Below are 18,188 nucleotides of genomic sequence, written 5' to 3' on the forward strand. Positions count from 1 at the left end.
GTATTGTAGTTTAAATGAATTATTACTCAGAGTTCTGTGTTCATATGCCTAGTAAGGAATCTGTCAAAAAACATTTCCTGAATCTTTTTTGTTGTCTGTATTAGAATCACAGAACTGGAAGGGACCTCGAGAGGTCATCTAGTCCAGTCCCCTGCACTCAACGTAGGACTAAGTATTATCTAGACCATCCCTGACAGGTGTTTGTCCAACCTGCTCTTAAAAATCCCCAATAATGGAGATTCCTCCACCGCCCTAGGCAATTTATTCCAGTGCTTAACCACTCTGACAGTTAGGAAGTTTTCCCTAAATTTCAACCTAAACAATTTAAGCCCATTGCTTCTTGTCCTATCCTCAGAGGTTAAGAGCAACAATTTTTCTCCCTCCTCCTTGTAACAACCTTTTATGTACTTGAAAACTGTTATGTCCCCTCTCAGTCTTCTCTTCTCCAGACTAAACAAACCCAATTTTTTCTATCTCCCCTCAAAGGTCATGTTTTCTAGACTTTTAATCATTTTTGTTGCTTGTCTCTGGACTTTCTCCAATTTCTCCACATCTTTCCTGAAATGTGGTGCCCAGAACTGGACACAATACTCCAGCTGAGGCCTAAACAGCGTGGAGTAGAGTGGAAGAATTACTTCTCGTGTCTTGCTTACAATACTCTTGCTAATAAATCCCATAATTATGTATGCTTTTTTTGCAACAGTGTTACACTGTTGACTCATGTTTAACTTGTGGTCCACTATTACCCCCAGATCCCTTTCTGCAGAACAGTGGAGTCACATCTTACGCGGGGGTTATGTTCTAAAGTCAACGCGTAAGGCGAAAATTGTGTATAGTCAAAATTACCCTTGAAAATCCCTTAAATCGCCCATAAAGTACAGTATACTGTACATGGGTTTGTGTATACTACCCTGTAAAGTAATATGCATAAATGTATACAGTAATTCTCCAAATGCTGCCAGGAAGTGAAGGATGAGGGAATAAGACAATGGGAGCTAAGCCAGTGAAGAGGGCATGCAGCTAATTTGGGGTGGGAGAGGAGAGCGAACCCTCTCCATGGACCAATGCGGTAGCTGTGAAAATAGAGTTTTCATCCCCCTTTGTCCACTTCTTTTAGCAAAAAAAAGATGATCCATCCTAGAGATTTCTGGAATCCAAATCCCTGCTTCTCCCTCCTCTTAAATTAAAATGGCTACTTTATCTTTTCCTGATCTTTTGCAAGCTTTCCATTTAATCCATCCTAAGTGCCGAAGGACAGGAGAACACTTGGATGGGGAACACGCTTTTTTGTTTTTAAATTTAATGTTTATCTTTACTGTTGCCATCATAATGAAGCCTCCTTAACTTGATCTCACTAACAGGCTTTTTATGCCTCCCATGACAGTAAGAGGGAGCCATATTCAATTATCTCAATTTATATTATTTCAGAATATTCTGCAAATCGTGTCTTTTATACACAGTTTTGATTAGTACGGACTTGATTTTCAGACTAGTGCTATAAAAAAAATTCCAAAGTACTTTGAAGTCATCAATATTTACTAAAATATTTTATGCTTTTATGCCTACATATAGGATAATTTTCAGCCACTGGCTGAGAGTCAGTAGCAAAGAACAGACATCTCCTTCCCACTAAAATATAAAGCAAGTGTGTGACAACATATACCACCATAACCAATAATATTTACTTAGCATTTCTTCTTAGGAGGAAACACGGATTCATTTTAGGTCACTGTCTATACATGAATTGTTACACACTGACTTACTCTCAAAAAGAGGATTACAGTGAGGATAAAGAATATTAGCAGGTTAAAAAAAAAGCCCGCAAAAGCCAGATGATTTTTGTGTTATATACTTCACAGCTTCAAGTGCCCTCTAGTGGCACAAAGTGTACCTTTAGAAATGTAATTCCCACACCCCCACTTTTGTATAATATAAATCTAGAAATACACTTCTGTGCACAGCAATTCCAAACCATTAAATTCCCAACGCAAAGCCATCTGTACATCAGTGTAAATGTAACAAACTAAACTATTTAATGGATACAGAATTATAATTCAAACTTTCAGTCAAATTGAAATTATAAGTTTTCCTTGTAAGAAGAACCTTCTCTTGGATCACAGAAACAAAAGTCTCTTCATACTACTGCAAAAACAGATACACTGAACTCACTGTGTTTAAATAAATTTTGAAGCAGGAAAATTCTGAGGTAAGGCTGCCAGGCTGTTAAATACGTCCTGCTAGGCCAAGTTACTATTGCAGAGCATAGTTTCAGATTCCTGGCTATCATTACATATGGTACTTGCTGCAATTCCTAGGCACAGAGGTAAGAGAAAGACGCTTTCAAGTACAGTTTAAATGTTAAAAATGGACTAGTTTGGTAGGCTCAGCAGCAGGTATTTGGAATATCAATAGTAGAACCACAGCTTCAAACCCAACCAGGGCTGATTCACCCCTTCAACTTTCCATGATTATACTAATGGCCAATTTGGTTTTTTGTGTATATTGCCGCGGGCCTTATGAAATACTCTGGTGAGCCATGTACGGCCCATGAGTTGTAGGTTGGGCACCCCAACTGTAACATGCAAAGCTGGTTGAGTAAAGCTTGGGGGGAGGCCTAGGTTTCAATATGTGCAAAACTGGTCAAATTGAAGTTTACAGTGCCTTGTTTATACCAGACCTTCAAAACGTTCTAGAACATTCTAACAACACACCTTTAAATTCTGTTAAGCACAGGATTTGGGACACCATTCCAAACTTCTGGACAACCATGACCAATGGCACACAACTGAACGGTGGCATTGCAAGAGCATAGCTAAAGTATTTGTGTTTTCTTGGGATGAGAGGCACCATAAACTAACAGATTTGCATTTCTTATTTCCCTGTTTATAATACCCAACAGAAGTTTGAAAATAATTTCCTGTGCTATCAACACTAGAAGCTAGATGCTCAGCTGTATCCAGTGAGGAAGGTCAGTCACAAAGGACTTTGTTGCAGGTCCCCAATTTTGGCTTATTCTAAAATGGCTGTGACATAATAGGCTGTTCTAGAGTATCCCAGTGAACAATGACCCCCCCCCCCCCCGTCCCCCCCGAGAGATGTTTGGCAGCCAGAGATTACTAGAACACACTGCATTCCAGTCATACCTCTTCCCCTCCCTTACACCAGGGGCTGCTGATGAGGCTGGCATAGCAGCCAGCTATGCCAACTCTAAGTTCAAATGAAACTGTCTTATGGAGTTGTATTGTATCCGTGTTGGTCCCAGGGTCCAAGAGAGACAAGGTGGATGAAGTAATATCTTTTATTGGACCAAGTTCTGTTACCTGAAATCTGTTATTTACAGCCAGGCACTGAGGTACCATACATTATGCTCTAAGGAGAAAGTCTGGGACATAGACCGTAATACACTCAAAACTGCCTTCACTAAACAAAGACACTCCACCTTACCACCCCACACTGGAACCCATATGGGGTATCATCAAACAACCACCTCCATATTTGATGCGGACTCCATCCTGAAGTAAATCTTTCCTGTACCCCCTTTTTTGGCCTTCAATGGACCAATCTCTCCAAGCTCATCATCAGAAGCAGCTCCCCACAGACCAGAATACACCAACTCAAAGTGGCACCAGATCCTGCCAGAAGAACAGATACAAAACCTGCAGACTTTGCTCCACTGCTACATGATCAACACTCTCCACAACACACCTTTCAATATCCATGGGTCCTACACATGCCTATCACAACATGTTATATACCTCATCCAGTGCACTAAATGCCCCAATAGCAACTATGTGGGTGAAACCAGACAATCATTATGCTATCAAATTAACTCACCCAGGAAAATGAAAAGACAAAAGCACATCACCTGTGGGTGAACACTTTTCATAAAGCAATCACTCTATATCTGATCTATTTATTGGTCTAATAAAAGATATTACCTCACTCACCTTGAGTGGCCTTAGTCAAATCTCTAGAAGTACTTATCAAAACAGTAACACAGTTTGGCAAACTGGCAGCCTTTAGTCAAGAACCACTTGGCACAGGAACTCAAAGGTTGTTAAGGGATGAAGTGCATTGGTTTGCACAGTACCCCATCCCATGCCTGACTATCTGCTGCCATTGGCCTTTCCTTTAATGGAGTACTAAGTTCACCCCATAAAAAATTTTAAATTAGAAATGTATTCCTGGTAAATGTCCTTTTAAAGGGCTACTGCAGTATTAAAATGTGCTTCTTACTTGTTTTTAAGAGTTCTACACTTTATCACTTTCGGTATGGTTTCTAGTATACTGTGAAACTGCATTTTTTTTTAATTAATTTTCAAGCAAAGAGCCTATTTAACTGGTGAGATTTTACCTTTCGGGCCTGCTCCTCAGCTCTCTCTTTTTTGATTTTTTCTAGTTCAGCCAGAAGAGCCGCAGTATCGTCATCGCTCTCTTCATCAAAATCCTCATCTTCATCATCTTCCTAACAGGAGGAAATGGTGGGTTGGTTACTTCATTCCATTTCATAAAACCAGCTGTCTATTGTGGAAAGTATACATTTACTCCGGAAAAAGAAATTACACAGAACCAAATATTTTGCCCAAACATTGTAAAACCAGGACTGCCTAAGTAAGACTAGAATTTGCTGGAAGTGGATTCCTGAAGTGTTTTGGAGGTTGCAATGACAGCCAGTGTAATACAATTATTCTTTTGTCCTTCAACACTAACAGCAAGGCACAAATAGACGCATTTGTTCTTATCCAGACTATGCAATTCATTACTTGCATCCAACGGCTAGGCAGTTGGCATGCTGATACAATTACTGACACCAAACTATCCTTTCACTTGTACCTCAACCTCCCCCATTCCTTGTTTGATTTTAATTCATCAGTTGTCTCTAGTGGTATGCTAAAACTGTAAACTGTTTGGAGCAGGAACTGTCTTTTTGCTAAAGGAGCGTATAGTAACTAGCACAAGGTGGCCTTGAATGGAACTTCCAAGTACTACTTAGAAGCAAAATTAATATTGTGCTATCAAATGTACCACATGCACCCAGAGCAGCACGAAAGGAAGTAATTTTAATATTACAAAATAATGAGCGTAAGAGTGTGGCACATCAGCACCAGAAACTCTAGCTACCTAAGTTTTGATTTAAAGTCACTTCTTTCCCAATAACTGTTGGAAGGAAGATCCTCATTATCTACCAGCCAGAGCCTTCTATTCTACCCCCCTTCCTTAGCTTCCTAGCTACTGCCAGCGGTGTGTAAAAAGTGATTTCTTCAAACTGCTGTTAGGCTGTGAAAGCAGGGTCCTCCGAACAATTCTACATTCCACTGAACTCCAGTTATGGTAACTTGTTAAAGAAAGAGACCAGATGTCCTGGAACCATTATCTGGTATTCTGGTCCTTAACATATCTCCTAATGCAATATGTACAACTATTGAGTACCCTAAGGAAAAGCAAGAGATCTGGGGAGGAGAACTGAAAATACATACATCTGTGAGTGGATCATCTGCATCAAGGTTTGCTGCAGGAATCTGATCTAATCGAGGTTTCTTAGACACCGAAGAGGATGTGGTGTGCTCTGAGAAGTTAAAAAAGGAAAATTTATGAACATTAGGACAAGTTAATAAGATAGACAGTAAAGCAGAATCACCAAACTTGACCCTGCAACATCTAACTTCTGGAATCAAGTAACTTGATGCCTGAACTGACCTCCCTCGTAGAGACATCCCACGGCAGTGGAACTGGCACCCCAAAATACTCATTTTGTAGAATTTCTTCATGTCATTATTTGAAGAGGAAATGGGGCCAGCAGAGGTGGCTGCACTGCACCCTCCCAACTCCACAGATCCCAAGGAGACTGGAACCCTCAGTCTTGCATATGGGCTGCTTCTAAACACTGGCAGTCTGGACCTTATCAGCACAGCTTCTTCAGCCCATAGAGTTTGAATGTCCCTATTTTCTTACCACGAGTGTTGTTTAAGTATCTAGATGCATTTTAGATGATCCACACAATCAGTAGTGCCTAAATTTTCAAATACATCAGCACTATAGAACACAATCAAAGAGTTATTTGAAATATTAATTTCAGAGGAATTCTCCATTATTCACTGACAATCTCACATATTTTGTAATGTATTTGTCTCGCCAAGGCTAAAAAAATATCCACAAAATGTGTTTCCCCCAAGCAGGACAAGAATAAAAACTCTTTCAGTACGGTCATTAACTGGCAACATATATGTAACAGTCATGCTTTAGTGGCTGGCTCATAGATGATATGTGTTTTAATATTAGTGACGAAGGTTCTCCTTCAGCTCCAGTAGGTCATGGATTCTATCCCCGTGATATCCTGACAGAAGCGTATGGATTCATTACAGAATGTAACTTTCTGTTTAGTAGAAGTTTCATTTCACCTCTTGCTGGTCTGTCTCTGTTCTTTTCTCTTACAGCGACTCGTTCTCTCTCCTCCAGTTCTCTTCTGAAGTCACGGTTACGCACCTCCTCAGGGGCATCCTGCGTGGTCTGTCTAGAACAGGCAATGAAAAAAAAATAAGAAAAGGAAGGTGAAGCAGACAGTTCCCAGTTTGTAGCATTTGCCCCCGTGGGCCTGAAAGTTCTGGAATGAAGAGCTAGTTACCAGAAGTCAGAAAGATTCTGCAGAGCTATACAAGCAGCATGAGACACCATTCAAGGTGCATTCCCCACATGCTTCAGTAACATTAAAACTTCATCCAGTTTCCAGTGGCTTTCAAATGGATTTTAAAGACATCACAGAATTTCTGTAAAAACAGGGAATGACTATCCATCTCTCTTAGGTATTTCTAAGACACCTAGTAGTGTATTATACAAGTATCATGTCCTAGCCAACATTCACCAGGACCTGACATTCTGGCCAACATTCTCTCTCTGACAGTTATAATATCCCAAGTTATTGCTGAGCACATAAGGTTTTCCAGGTCTCTTCAGATAAGATCAAGACTAAAATGTGTTTTCAGTTAATCCCAGATAGATGTATCAGAGGACTATAGTTTATCCTTGCAGAGAGATGGTTTATCTACCTGCAAATTAGATGATTCACTAACTTGTGTTCTAGAAGAACAAACAAGTGGGAAGAGGGGGCAAATGGAAATAATAGCTTCAATAAAATATTACAGATACACCATGCATATTTAAGAGATCTCAGCCACGAGCAACAGCACATTCATATTTGACACACATTAATGCAAGCCTTTTTCAGGGAGTGTTAAATTTTCTGTGGAAAACTTAAAAAGAACTAAAATGAATAAAGTGAGCAATGATTCATTTCACTCCTCTGTTCTGGAAATAAGTGTACACAGTGCCTGGACGAAACCCAGATTCAAGCAGCTATTAATATACTGTATGCACATATCTGTTTTTATGGTGAAGTAATTTGCTCATTTTCTTACTGTATAAACAATAATCAGAATTTGCAGATCCCATATCTGAGTGGCTTGTGGCTGATACTACGTCATTCAAAACAGAACAAGGGAGACCAAAATACTGCAACAAGGTTCAATGATGTAGTACTATTTAACAAAGCCATCCTTCAGATCAGCTGGAGAACAGGGACATAAAGACGACACTATTAAAAAGCACCCAGAAGATTTGTTAAAATATTCAGCATGTGCTTATGCATGTATTTTCCCCATTGTTACTTATCTGAGAAAGTGAAAAACCAGTATGACACATCCTACTTGTCTTCCATTTCAAGCAAAAACATTAACTTTAAAAAACCATATTTGTCTGATAATGTCTTCTATATTATTGCTACAAACACCTAAAATTTTAACTAAAAAGTAGAGAAACACCACCATTTTTTATACTGTGCTTTTGACAGGATTTTGTGTACAGTTTTGTTATATTTCCAGCATGCTCCATTTCTCACCTATGAGTCTTGCACATAGCAAGAGAGATGAACAAAGCATTTCAAAAGGTAATGAAGTGAGAGCGTAAAATAACAAAAATTTGCAGTGGAGGGTCCAGGGAACTCAGAGAAGTGTAATATCAGCTACCTTTAACTGTTTAAAAAAAAAAAAAGATTGAATTTCAAATTGACACGGTCTTTAAATCTTGAGTTTCTATCTCAAACGATAACCAAAACTTGCCATTTCTTCCTCCACAACATATTGAAGATCCAACCACTCCTCTCTGTCCCAACTATAAACAGATCATTTCATGAATGAATTATTTTCCACACTGATTATTAAAACCTCCTCTTCTGTAGCCTGTGTGACACCTGTGTTGCTCACCTTCTGCCCTTCCAAAACACAATTGTAAAAATGATCTTTCTTGCCCAATGGGACTTCATTATTCCCGACCTTTGACTTTCTCTGCAGGCTCCTTTTTGCCCAATGTGTCAATTTAAAACCTCTGTCCTGGCTTGTAAGGCCCTTTAGAATCCCACCCCAGCACACATCTCTTATTCCATCTTTTAGCATGCCTCCCATCAGCTTCTTTGCTCTGCAAATACCAGCCTTGGTGATGATTATGATAATGATGAATGAGACATCATCTCCTCCTCCTTCCTTCACATGACCCTGTATCTTTTCCCTTATGCATAGAGTGCTCTGCTCAAGACAGTTCACCCTTTTCTTATTCTGGCCCCTTCTAAAGACTAAGTTCTGCTGTGGTGCCCACAAGAAACAAGTAAATACAATATATATTAAAATATTACAATTACTTCCAGTACATCCTATTTTCAGTGTTTGCTCTTCAGACTGGAAACTCTTCTGTCTTCCATCTCTGCACCCTCACTGTGGCAGGTGAAATGCCCTTATTTTTGCATCTGTATAGTGCTAAGTACATTATCAGTGTTTAATATATAAATATTATCTGTGATATTTCTCTTTCAGTAGCAGTGCAAGTCTGAGAATAATTCACTGTACACCATGTTCTGCAAGAAAAGAAACTGGCCTTTACCTGTATTTAATTTTAGTATGAGAAGGAAGATCTCTGCTGGAATATTGTTTGGAGAGTTGACTTAAATCTCCTTCTCCTTTTCCTCTTCCTCCTCTTGCAGGTTCAAATGTTGGCCTCGCTGCTGTTGTCATCTTAATTACTTCAAGAACAAATATAAAAATTTGGTAATTACCACTATTCATAATGAAAGGCATTAATTGAAGAAGAACATTACTCATGGAGTTATAGCAGCAACCACAGCTCTTGCTACAGTTAAAGAGTGTAAACTGCAACTTGGCAAACAGTGCTGCATCTGAGGAACATTTTAGTTAACTGAATAACCTATTCAGATTTTCATGAATCTGTCAGGAAAGGAAAAAGAAACACAGGACATGAGATTATTACATATATAGAAAGCTCCTTTCAAGAAAGACAAAGTATTATAAAAAGTCAATAAATTTCCATTTTTTTCTTCTCAAAAATATGAGTCAATATCACTCAAGTCAAATCACACATGCAAAGTAATCTATAATTAATGTCTATAAATTAAATTAGTCAAATGTTAGTTTATCTCAAATGAGACACTATGATAACATATGAAAACCTCTGTTACTAGCTTTCTGTCATTTCCCTCAACACAAGGTTGTCATCAACGGCATGAACAAGCTCTCTCCTACATTTCCTGTTTTCAGAGTAGCAGCTGTGTTAGTCTGTATTCGCTAAAAGAAAAGGAGTCTCTAAGGTGCCGCAAGTACTAACAAATTTATTTGAGCATAAGCTTTCATAAGCTACAGCTCACTAAGGTGCCACAAGTACTCCTTTTCTTATTTCCTGTTTTGTAGATCTGCCTTTCTAGACCTTCCCATCTCATCTTCCCATCCCCTGGGGGACTAACTTGAAGGGGAAAGGAGTCCAGGAGAGCTGGCTGTATTTCAAAGAATCCCTGTTGAGGTTACAGGGACAAACCATCCCGATGAGTCAAAAGAATAGTAAATATGGCAGGCGACCAGCTTGGCTTAATGGTGAAATCCTAGCGGATCTTAAACATAAAAAAGAAGCTTACAAGAAGTGTAAGGTTGGACATATGACCAGGGAAGAGTATAAAAATATTGCTCGGGCATGTAGGAATGATATCAGGAGGGCCAAATCGCACCTAGAGCTGCAGCTAGCAAGAGATGTTAAGAGTAACAAGAAGGGTTTCTTCAGGTATGTTGGCAACAAGAAGAAAGCCAAGGAAAGTGTGGGCCCCTTACTGAATGAGGGAGGCAACCTAGTGACAGAGGATGTGGAAAAAGCTAATGTACTCAATGCTTTTTTTGCCTCTGTCTTCACTAACAAGGTCAGCTCCCAGACTGCTGCGCTGGGCATCACAAAATGGGGAAGAGATGGCCAGCCCTCTGTGGAGAAAGAGGTGGTTAGGGACTATTTAGAAAAGCTGGACGTGCACAAGTCCATGGGGCCGGACGAGTTGCATCCGAGAGTGCTGAAGGAATTGGCAGCTGTGATTGCAGAGCCATTGGCCATTATCTTCGAAAACTCGTGGCGAACGGAGGAAGTCCCGGATGACTGAAAAAAGGCTAATGTAGTGCCAATCTTTAAAAAAGGGAAGAAGGAGGATCCTGGGAACTACAGGCCAGTCAGCCTCACCTCAGTCCCTGGAAAAATCATGGAGCAGGTCCTCAAAGAATCAATCCTGAAGCACTTGCATGAGAGGAAAGTGATCAGGAACAGCCAGCATGGATTCACCAAGGGAAGGTCATGCCTGACTAATCTAATCGCCTTTTATGATGAGATTACTGGTTCTGTGGATGAAGGGAAAGCAGTGGATGTATTGTTTCTTGACTTTAGCAAAGCTTTTGACACAGTCTCCCACAGTATTCTTGCCAGCAAGTTAAGGAAGTATGGGCTGGATGAATGCACTATAAGGTGGGTAGAAAGCTGGCTAGATTGTCGGGCTCAACGGGTAGTGATCAATGGCTCCATGTCTAGTTGGCAGCCGGTATCAAGTGGAGTGCCCCAAGGGTCGGTCCTGGGGCCGGTTTTGTTCAATATCTTCATAAATGATCTGGAGGATGGTGTGGATTGCACTCTCAGCAAATTTGCGGATGATACTAAACTGGGAGGAGTGGTAGATACGCTGGAGGGGAGGGATAGGATACAGAAGGACCTAGACAAATTGGAGGATTGGGCCAAAAGAAATCTGATGAGGTTCAATAAGAATAAGTGCAGGGTCCTGCACTTAGGACGGAAGAATCCAATGCACCGCTACAGACTAGGGACCGAATGGCTAGGCAGCAGTTCTGCGGAAAAGGACCTAGGGGTGACAGTGGACGAGAAGCTGGATATGAGTCAGCAGTGTGCCCTTGTTGCCAAGAAGGCCAATGGCATTTTGGGATGTATAAGTAGGGGCATAGCGAGCAGATCGAGGGACGTGATCGTTCCCCTCTATTCGACATTGGTGAGGCCTCATCTGGAGTACTGTGTCCAGTTTTGGGCCCCACACTTCAAGAAGGATGTGGATAAATTGGAGAGAGTCCAGCGAAGGGCAACAAAAATGATTAGGGGACTGGAACACATGAGTTATGAGGAGAGGCTGAGGGAGCTGGGATTGTTTAGCCTGCAGAAGAGAAGAATGAGGGGGGATTTGATAGCTGCTTTCAACTACCTGAAAGGGGGTTCCAAAGAGGATGGCTCTAGACTGTTCTCAATGGTAGCAGATGACAGAACGAGGAGTAATGGTCTCAAGCTGCAGTGGGGGAGGTTTAGATTGGATATTAGGAAAAACTTTTTCACTAAGAGGGTGGTGAAACACTGGAATGCGTTACCTAGGGAGGTGGTAGAATCTCCTTCCTTAGAGGTTTTTAAGGTCAGGCTTGACAAAGCCTTGGCTGGGATGATTTAACTGGGAATTGGTCCTGCTTCGAGCAGGGGGTTGGACTAGATGACCTTCTGGGGTCCCTTCCAACCCTGATATTCTATGATTCTATGAGTTGTGTGCTTTATTTGTAGAATAAAGCAGTTAATTATTATTAAAGGTTTTTTTTATATGGTGCTTTTACCCAAAGCGCTTTACAATAGTTAGCTAATGGTACAAACAACATTTGGAAAGATCATTAAGTGATCCACCGAGACCCTCAGCAATTTTCAAGTGGTCTGCAAAAAAAAAAAAGTTTGAGAACCACTGGCCTAGTAGCTAGAGCATTGGGACTCAGTAGGCCTAGCTGGCCTGTTGGGTCACCTCAAGCAAGTCACTGCCTTTTCCTGTGCCTCACCTTCCCCATCAATAATATGTGGATAATGATACCGACCTCCTTGGTAAAGGGCTTTGATAGAAAACGTTATATAAGAGCTAGATATTAGCAGTAACCTCGCACCCTCCTATTGCATGCTATTTTAACTGTGGAATAGTGTTTAACCTCCATTTAGGACACAGTCCACGTGAAAAGAACTATGTAAAATGTCATCATTGAAGCTAAAGTCTCCACTAACGGCGTAGCCCTCGACTGCCCCCCCCCGCCCCCTGCACAGAGATGCCCCGTTTTCCCCCATCAAAGGCACCGCGCCCCCAAATCAGCCCCCTCGCCTTCCTCTCCAGCCCCTTCCGTCAATGACACCCTCCACTCCGCCACACGGCCCCCGCCATCAGAGCCGCCCCCCCACGGGCCCCCCTCCAAAGAACCCCTCCCCCAGAGCCGCCCCCCAACATGGCTCCCCCCATCCGTGACATGCCCCCTCTCACGGCCTCCACACCCAGGGCTCCCCCTTGCCCCCAAGAGCACCCGCCTCCAGGCGCCAGGACTTACCTTAGACACAGCGGGTCCCCCCCGCCACTGCCCCGCACCTCGACCAGCTACGCGCGCTCGGCCAGTCCCTAGGCCATAACTCCTCCGCCTTCCCACAGGTCACCGCGCGCAAACCATAGACACGGACCCGCTCAGGGAAGCACCATAGAGAGGTCAGAAGAGGCGGGGCTTACGCCTTCTCGGCGAGGGGAGCCACGTGACGTCACGTCACGTGACTGCGCGGGCGCTGCTCCGCCATGATGGTTACCGGGGCGGAAGTTCCCTCGCTCTGCGCCTGGAGCGGGTGCTGTGGTTCCATTGTCGCCCGCCGCCCTGTACCTAGCTCGCGATGGCGGCAGCTCCTCACGCAGAGCGTCTGAGACCCCAGCCCGAGAGGGGGCAGGGTCCGGAGCCTGTGCGGTGCAGGGGGCCAGGCTGGATGATTCGGAGGGGCTCCGAGTCCGTGAATGGGCACAGGGCCTGGGGAGCCGGGCGCCCAGCCCGTCGCGGCTGCAGCGTGGCCCTGCCTCTGACGGGGCCTGAGGGCGAGACCCGCCTCGTCCGGTCTCTCCCCTGCGGCCGGTGCTTTTCCCGTCGGTTTGTCTGGTTTAGCTTGGGCGGGGGGTGTCATGCCCTGACAGTCCGGCCCCCTCAGAGGTCCAGAGAGGCCCGGGCCACTTCCAGCCGTCGAAGACCCCCAGCGATCGTAAAAATAAAACACGACGACAGGTGAAAACAGAATAAGGCACCAGAAAAGGAGGGAGACAGAATTTGAATATTTCTTTATTGAACAAATGCTTCTCGCCTCTCGTGTTTGCTGAACTTTGCAGCTCTCAGCTGAGAGAGGGGGGCCAGGTTTTGGTCCAATAGGGACGCACATAAAAGCAAGTTGCGAAACTTACCAAATGCCAAAAAATTAACAAGTGTATAAATTTGAGGACCCCCTTCCTCCCCCCACGCTTGAGCTTGAGGCCCAGGCCAACTGGCCCTCCTGCCCTCCCACCCCCATTGGCCCTGCTGACAGTTACGGGGGCAGAAACCGATCCCAATGCCCCCCTCCTAACAGCTTGCTGTTAATGACATCATCCACCAGGGGGTCCCCAGAGCTAGTGGGCCAGGCTGAGCCACAGTAACAGGTTCATGGTGGCCAGGAGCAAAGTTTGTATGATCTAGGGCCCAATGATGGACGAGATTGATGCCTCTGGCCCCGTCTGACTGAAGTATTTCTGAGCACCCCACCCTGGTGCTTAATGCCTGGGAGAGTCTCGTCACCGCTCAGGGCTGAACTGTTCAAGGGCGGTGGCAGGGCATTGTCACCCAAGCACCCTATCGGTGGAATTTGCTCCCTTTGATGTTCTTCCCACGCCTGTCTCTCATGATCCCCAGGGTCTGGTATAAGATACATTTACTTGATATGAGCTGTAGTGGCTTTGTGTGTGTGTATGTCTGTGTGTCTTTTAATTCCTGGGAAAATGACAGCCCACTTCCCGCCATTTGTGAAGACATCAGAAGAGGGTCTTTAATGCTCCCCAGTGGAAGTGTCCCAGAGTTTTACATAATATATTTTAAAGAAATTGTTATAAATGTCTAGCTGCTACGGGCACCCAGTAAATTAAGTAACAACTATTAAGGACATTCCCGAGAGTTACACCTGAAAATAAATATTCATATTTTTGCAATCAGCCCAATTCTACTGCCTGTGAAATCAATAAGAGTTTTGCCATTGATTTCAAAATGAGCAGGATTATGCTAATAGATCAAAGTATTACAAAGAGTCTAGTGCATCCAGTTTTGATCTGAAGACATCAAGAGCGGGAGAAGCCATCACTTCCCTTTGTAGCTTGTTCCAGAGGTTGGAATTAAATGCTATGCAGTTCCTGTACAGGGTGACTGTTAGGTGAGATCTTAAAACTGGATGTTGCCCCAGCTCTGAATGGCTATTAAACATGAGGATGCTGTGTGGTAGTTGGCTGGTGTCTTTCACCCCAGCTGTGTCTGCATTTCAGTAGTGATGTGTGTATGTATAGCTGCTGAAGTGTTTTGGGTTCAAAGTTACTAACCGATGTTCAGTGATTGCGGCTCAAGTGAGCTTTATTGTGTGGTTCGGAGATTGATTTTTGGGTTGGGGAGGTGAGACAAATGGGTTATTGAGTAGGAAGTTAGGTAACTGGCAGGCTTTAGTGGCACTTTCACAGCCTTTACTTTAGTGATATCAGAATACATTCTCTATAACTGATCAATGGACTTTCTACCTTATTGCATCTCACACATGTATGGATCTGCCCTGGCACCTTGAGGAACCCTTAGGGCCCCAATCCACCAGCTCCACACAGGGCAGATATCCCATAGGGAGAAGAGAATTCTGCAGTGGGACGGCCCATTATCTGACAGGTTTCAGAGTAACAGCCGTGTTAGTCTGTATTCGCAAAAAGAAAAGGAGGACTTGTGGCACCTTAGAGACTAACCAATTTATTTGAGCATGAGCTTTCGTGAGCTACAGCTCACTTCGTCTGAGGGAGTTGTGGAGATACTGGTTCCTTTTTAAAAAAGGACAAACTAATGCTAGATAGATGAAAGGCAGTTGGGTACAAGCTACAAAGAAGTGGGGGCGGCAGGAAGAAATAGATACAATAAATTATATAAAAGTAATAAGCGAATCCAGGGTCACTTTTCCCAGAGGAGACAAAGGGGATGGTTAAGGAACGTTTGGGATTGTAGTTGGATAGGGAATTTTAAAAATGCAAATTTAATTTTTTTTAACAATTTAGAAGAATCAAGATTTTATCTTTGTTTACAGCATTGGTGAGACTGATACTGGCATACCGCGTCCAGTGCACATTTTTAAAAGGATGCTGAAAAATTGGAGAGGGTTCAGAAAAGAACCACAGAAATGATTTGAGGGTTGGGAAAAGTGCTTACATTGAGAAACTGAAGGTGCTCCATCTATCTATCTTATCAAAAAGAAGATTGAGAGGTGACTTGATTATGGTATGTAAGTATTTTCCAGGTGGGTATTAAAGGACTGTTTAATCTAACAGAGAACAGCACAACAAGAACCAATGGCTGGAATTTAAAGCTACACAAACACCCACCATGGATGGTCTAAGTATACTTAATCCTTCCTCATTGTGGGGGGGATGGACTAGATGACCTCCTGAAGTCTGTTCCAGCTCCACATTTCTGTGATTGAATTTCTGTTTTTGGGGGTGGAGTCACAAAACAATAGGAGGAGAAGGTGCCTTCATTATAACTTTTAGCCTAGTGGTTAGAGCACTCATCTGGGAGACCCAGGTTCAGTTCCCCCCATGCCTGATAGGGAGAAGGGATTTAAACATGGATCTCCCACATTGCAGGAGAGCACCCCTCGCCACTGAGATAGTCTGGTGTGAGTTTCAATCTCTGCTCTTGAAGTTGTTCCACCTTTTATAAATAAATAGTCATTGGAGCAGGGATTGAATTTGGGATCTCCCACATCTCAGGTTAGTGCCCTAACCGAGGGGTTCTCCGCCTTGCCAGACTACTGTACTCCTTTCAGGAGGCTGATTTGTCTTGCGTACCCCCAGTTTCACCTCATTTAAAAAGTACTTGCTTACAAAGTCAGACATAAAAATACAAAAGTGGCACAGCACCCTAGCACTGACAAATTGTTTCCTTTCTCATTTTTACTGTATAATTATAAAATAAATTGTGACACCCACCCCCAAGGTTGAGAAACACTGATATAGTCTATAGAGCAGTATAAACAAGTCATTGTATGAAATTTTAGTTTGCACTGACTTCAGTAGAGCTTTTCATGTAGCCTGTTGTAAAACTAAACAAATATCTAGATGGGTTGACATACCCCCTGGAAGACCTCTGTGTACCCCCAGGGGTACACGTACCCCTAGTTGATAACCACTGCCCTCAGAACTGCAGAGTCATTCCCACTCATTCCCTAGCCCAGTAACAATTCACAGTGGCAATTCATAGCCATTCATAATGATAATGTACCGTCTTTTTTTTTATTATTATTATTATTTGGAATTGCCAGTGCACCAAAAAATTCATTATTTGCCCAGCTCTAGATTTTTAGAGAATGGTGGCTTAATGCACAGGTTCAGAAAGCTCTGAATCAAAAATGTAACCTTAGAAGAAGTCAGGAAGTTACTGTTTCCTTGATTTAAAAAAAGAATGGATGACTGATAAAGCACTTTTTTCAGAGTAGCAGCCGCGTTAGTCTGTATTCACAAAAAGAAAAGGAGTACTTGTGGCACGTTAGAGACTAATAAATTTATTTGAGCATAAATAAAAGCCTCTGAGTCAGCTTTACACTGTTTGTCTGTATTAAGAACTGTACTCTGACACCTTTCACTGCTGGTTCTTGGCCACACCCGCTGTGCCCCCATTGTGCAGGAAGTCTTTTGGTGCTGCACAAGACTGACACCGTCTATTAACCTTTTCATTGCTGGGGTCCACTGCGCTGCCACTGTCCGTTAACCCTTTCACTCCTGCAAATATCAAGAGTGTTACTCAGCACTCTAGTAGTTAATGACCCATGGAAACCAAAACAAAGATTCAGTTATTCCAGAGTGCTAGGATGGGGGACTGGCAATTGACTGGAAAAATCTCCCAAAAAAGTACATAGGAGAAATCTTGTGCTCTATCGCTGAAGCATGAGACAAAGGCAGCAAACCTTTCAGTACTTGACTGATGGAGCAGTGGATACTGAAGTGGGAAAGATTAAAACAGCTCTCAATTTGCCAATCGAAACATTGTTTGTAGTGTTGTTGTAGCTGTGTGAGTCCCAGGATATGAGAGAGACAACAGAAATTGGTCCAATAAAAGATATTACCTCACCTACCTTGGCACCCCCAACAGAAACATTTCTAGTTAAACAATCTTATACATCAGCACGTAAACTGCAGCGTCAGGAGGGATTTCTCTCCCGCATCACAGTTGGGGCCTAATCCTGTAATTCACCTGCACATAAATCCCATCGCAAGGTTTGAAAACAATACAGGCAAATCATTTAACTCAGTAGGAATCCCCTGCAAGGAGGACTTACAGGATCTGGTCCCCTTGTCTAGGTGCATGGTTGAGGGTGTGGTCGCCTTTCTGTATTGGCCACTTGCTAAATACCAAACGTCCTGGACCAATGTTCTAATTTGGTACGATAGCACATGGTATCCCATGTAATATTGGCATTTCCTGGTAGGCACTGGATTTGAACTTGCATTTTGTTTATTTCCTGATTTTTCCTCAGGCTGCTTAATTCAACCACACGTGCAGCTTGCTGTCAAGACCTCAGTGAAGCTCACATACAAGACATAATGTCACCCAAAAGGAATTTAGCTTAATGGGGTGGGAGGATTCTGGAAAAGCAAGCTGACATTTTGAAACACAGTGGGCTCACTTCCTTGCCTTATTGTTTAGGAGACAATCTGATCCCGATACAGACTCTCTTGTTTCTACAGGATCAAATATTTTTCTGTGCTTAGACCAAAGCAGGTAATTGTAGTTACA

The 18,188-nt window shown here is 42.8% G+C and overlaps 1 protein-coding gene across 1 annotated transcript in view; it reads right to left on the reverse strand.

Moving 5' to 3' along the window:
* The window catches only part of CWC15 (CWC15 spliceosome associated protein), a 40,661-nt gene extending 27,796 nt beyond the window's left edge, over nt 1-12,865 (reverse strand). Inside the window, exons 1-5 of the mRNA XM_048843410.2 lie at nt 12,708-12,865; nt 8,926-9,064; nt 6,399-6,511; nt 5,478-5,566; nt 4,355-4,465 (exon numbers count right to left, since the gene is read on the reverse strand). Of these exons, the coding sequence (XP_048699367.1) occupies nt 4,355-4,465; nt 5,478-5,566; nt 6,399-6,511; nt 8,926-9,056 (444 nt within the window). The 5' untranslated portion in view covers nt 9,057-9,064; nt 12,708-12,865. The remainder of the gene's footprint in view (nt 1-4,354; nt 4,466-5,477; nt 5,567-6,398; nt 6,512-8,925; nt 9,065-12,707) is intronic.
* Nucleotides 12,866-18,188: the final 5,323 nt, after the last annotated feature.

Source organism: Caretta caretta, chromosome 1 (assembly GCF_965140235.1).
Source record: "Caretta caretta isolate rCarCar2 chromosome 1, rCarCar1.hap1, whole genome shotgun sequence".
NCBI classification, from domain to species: Eukaryota; Metazoa; Chordata; order Testudines; family Cheloniidae; genus Caretta; species Caretta caretta.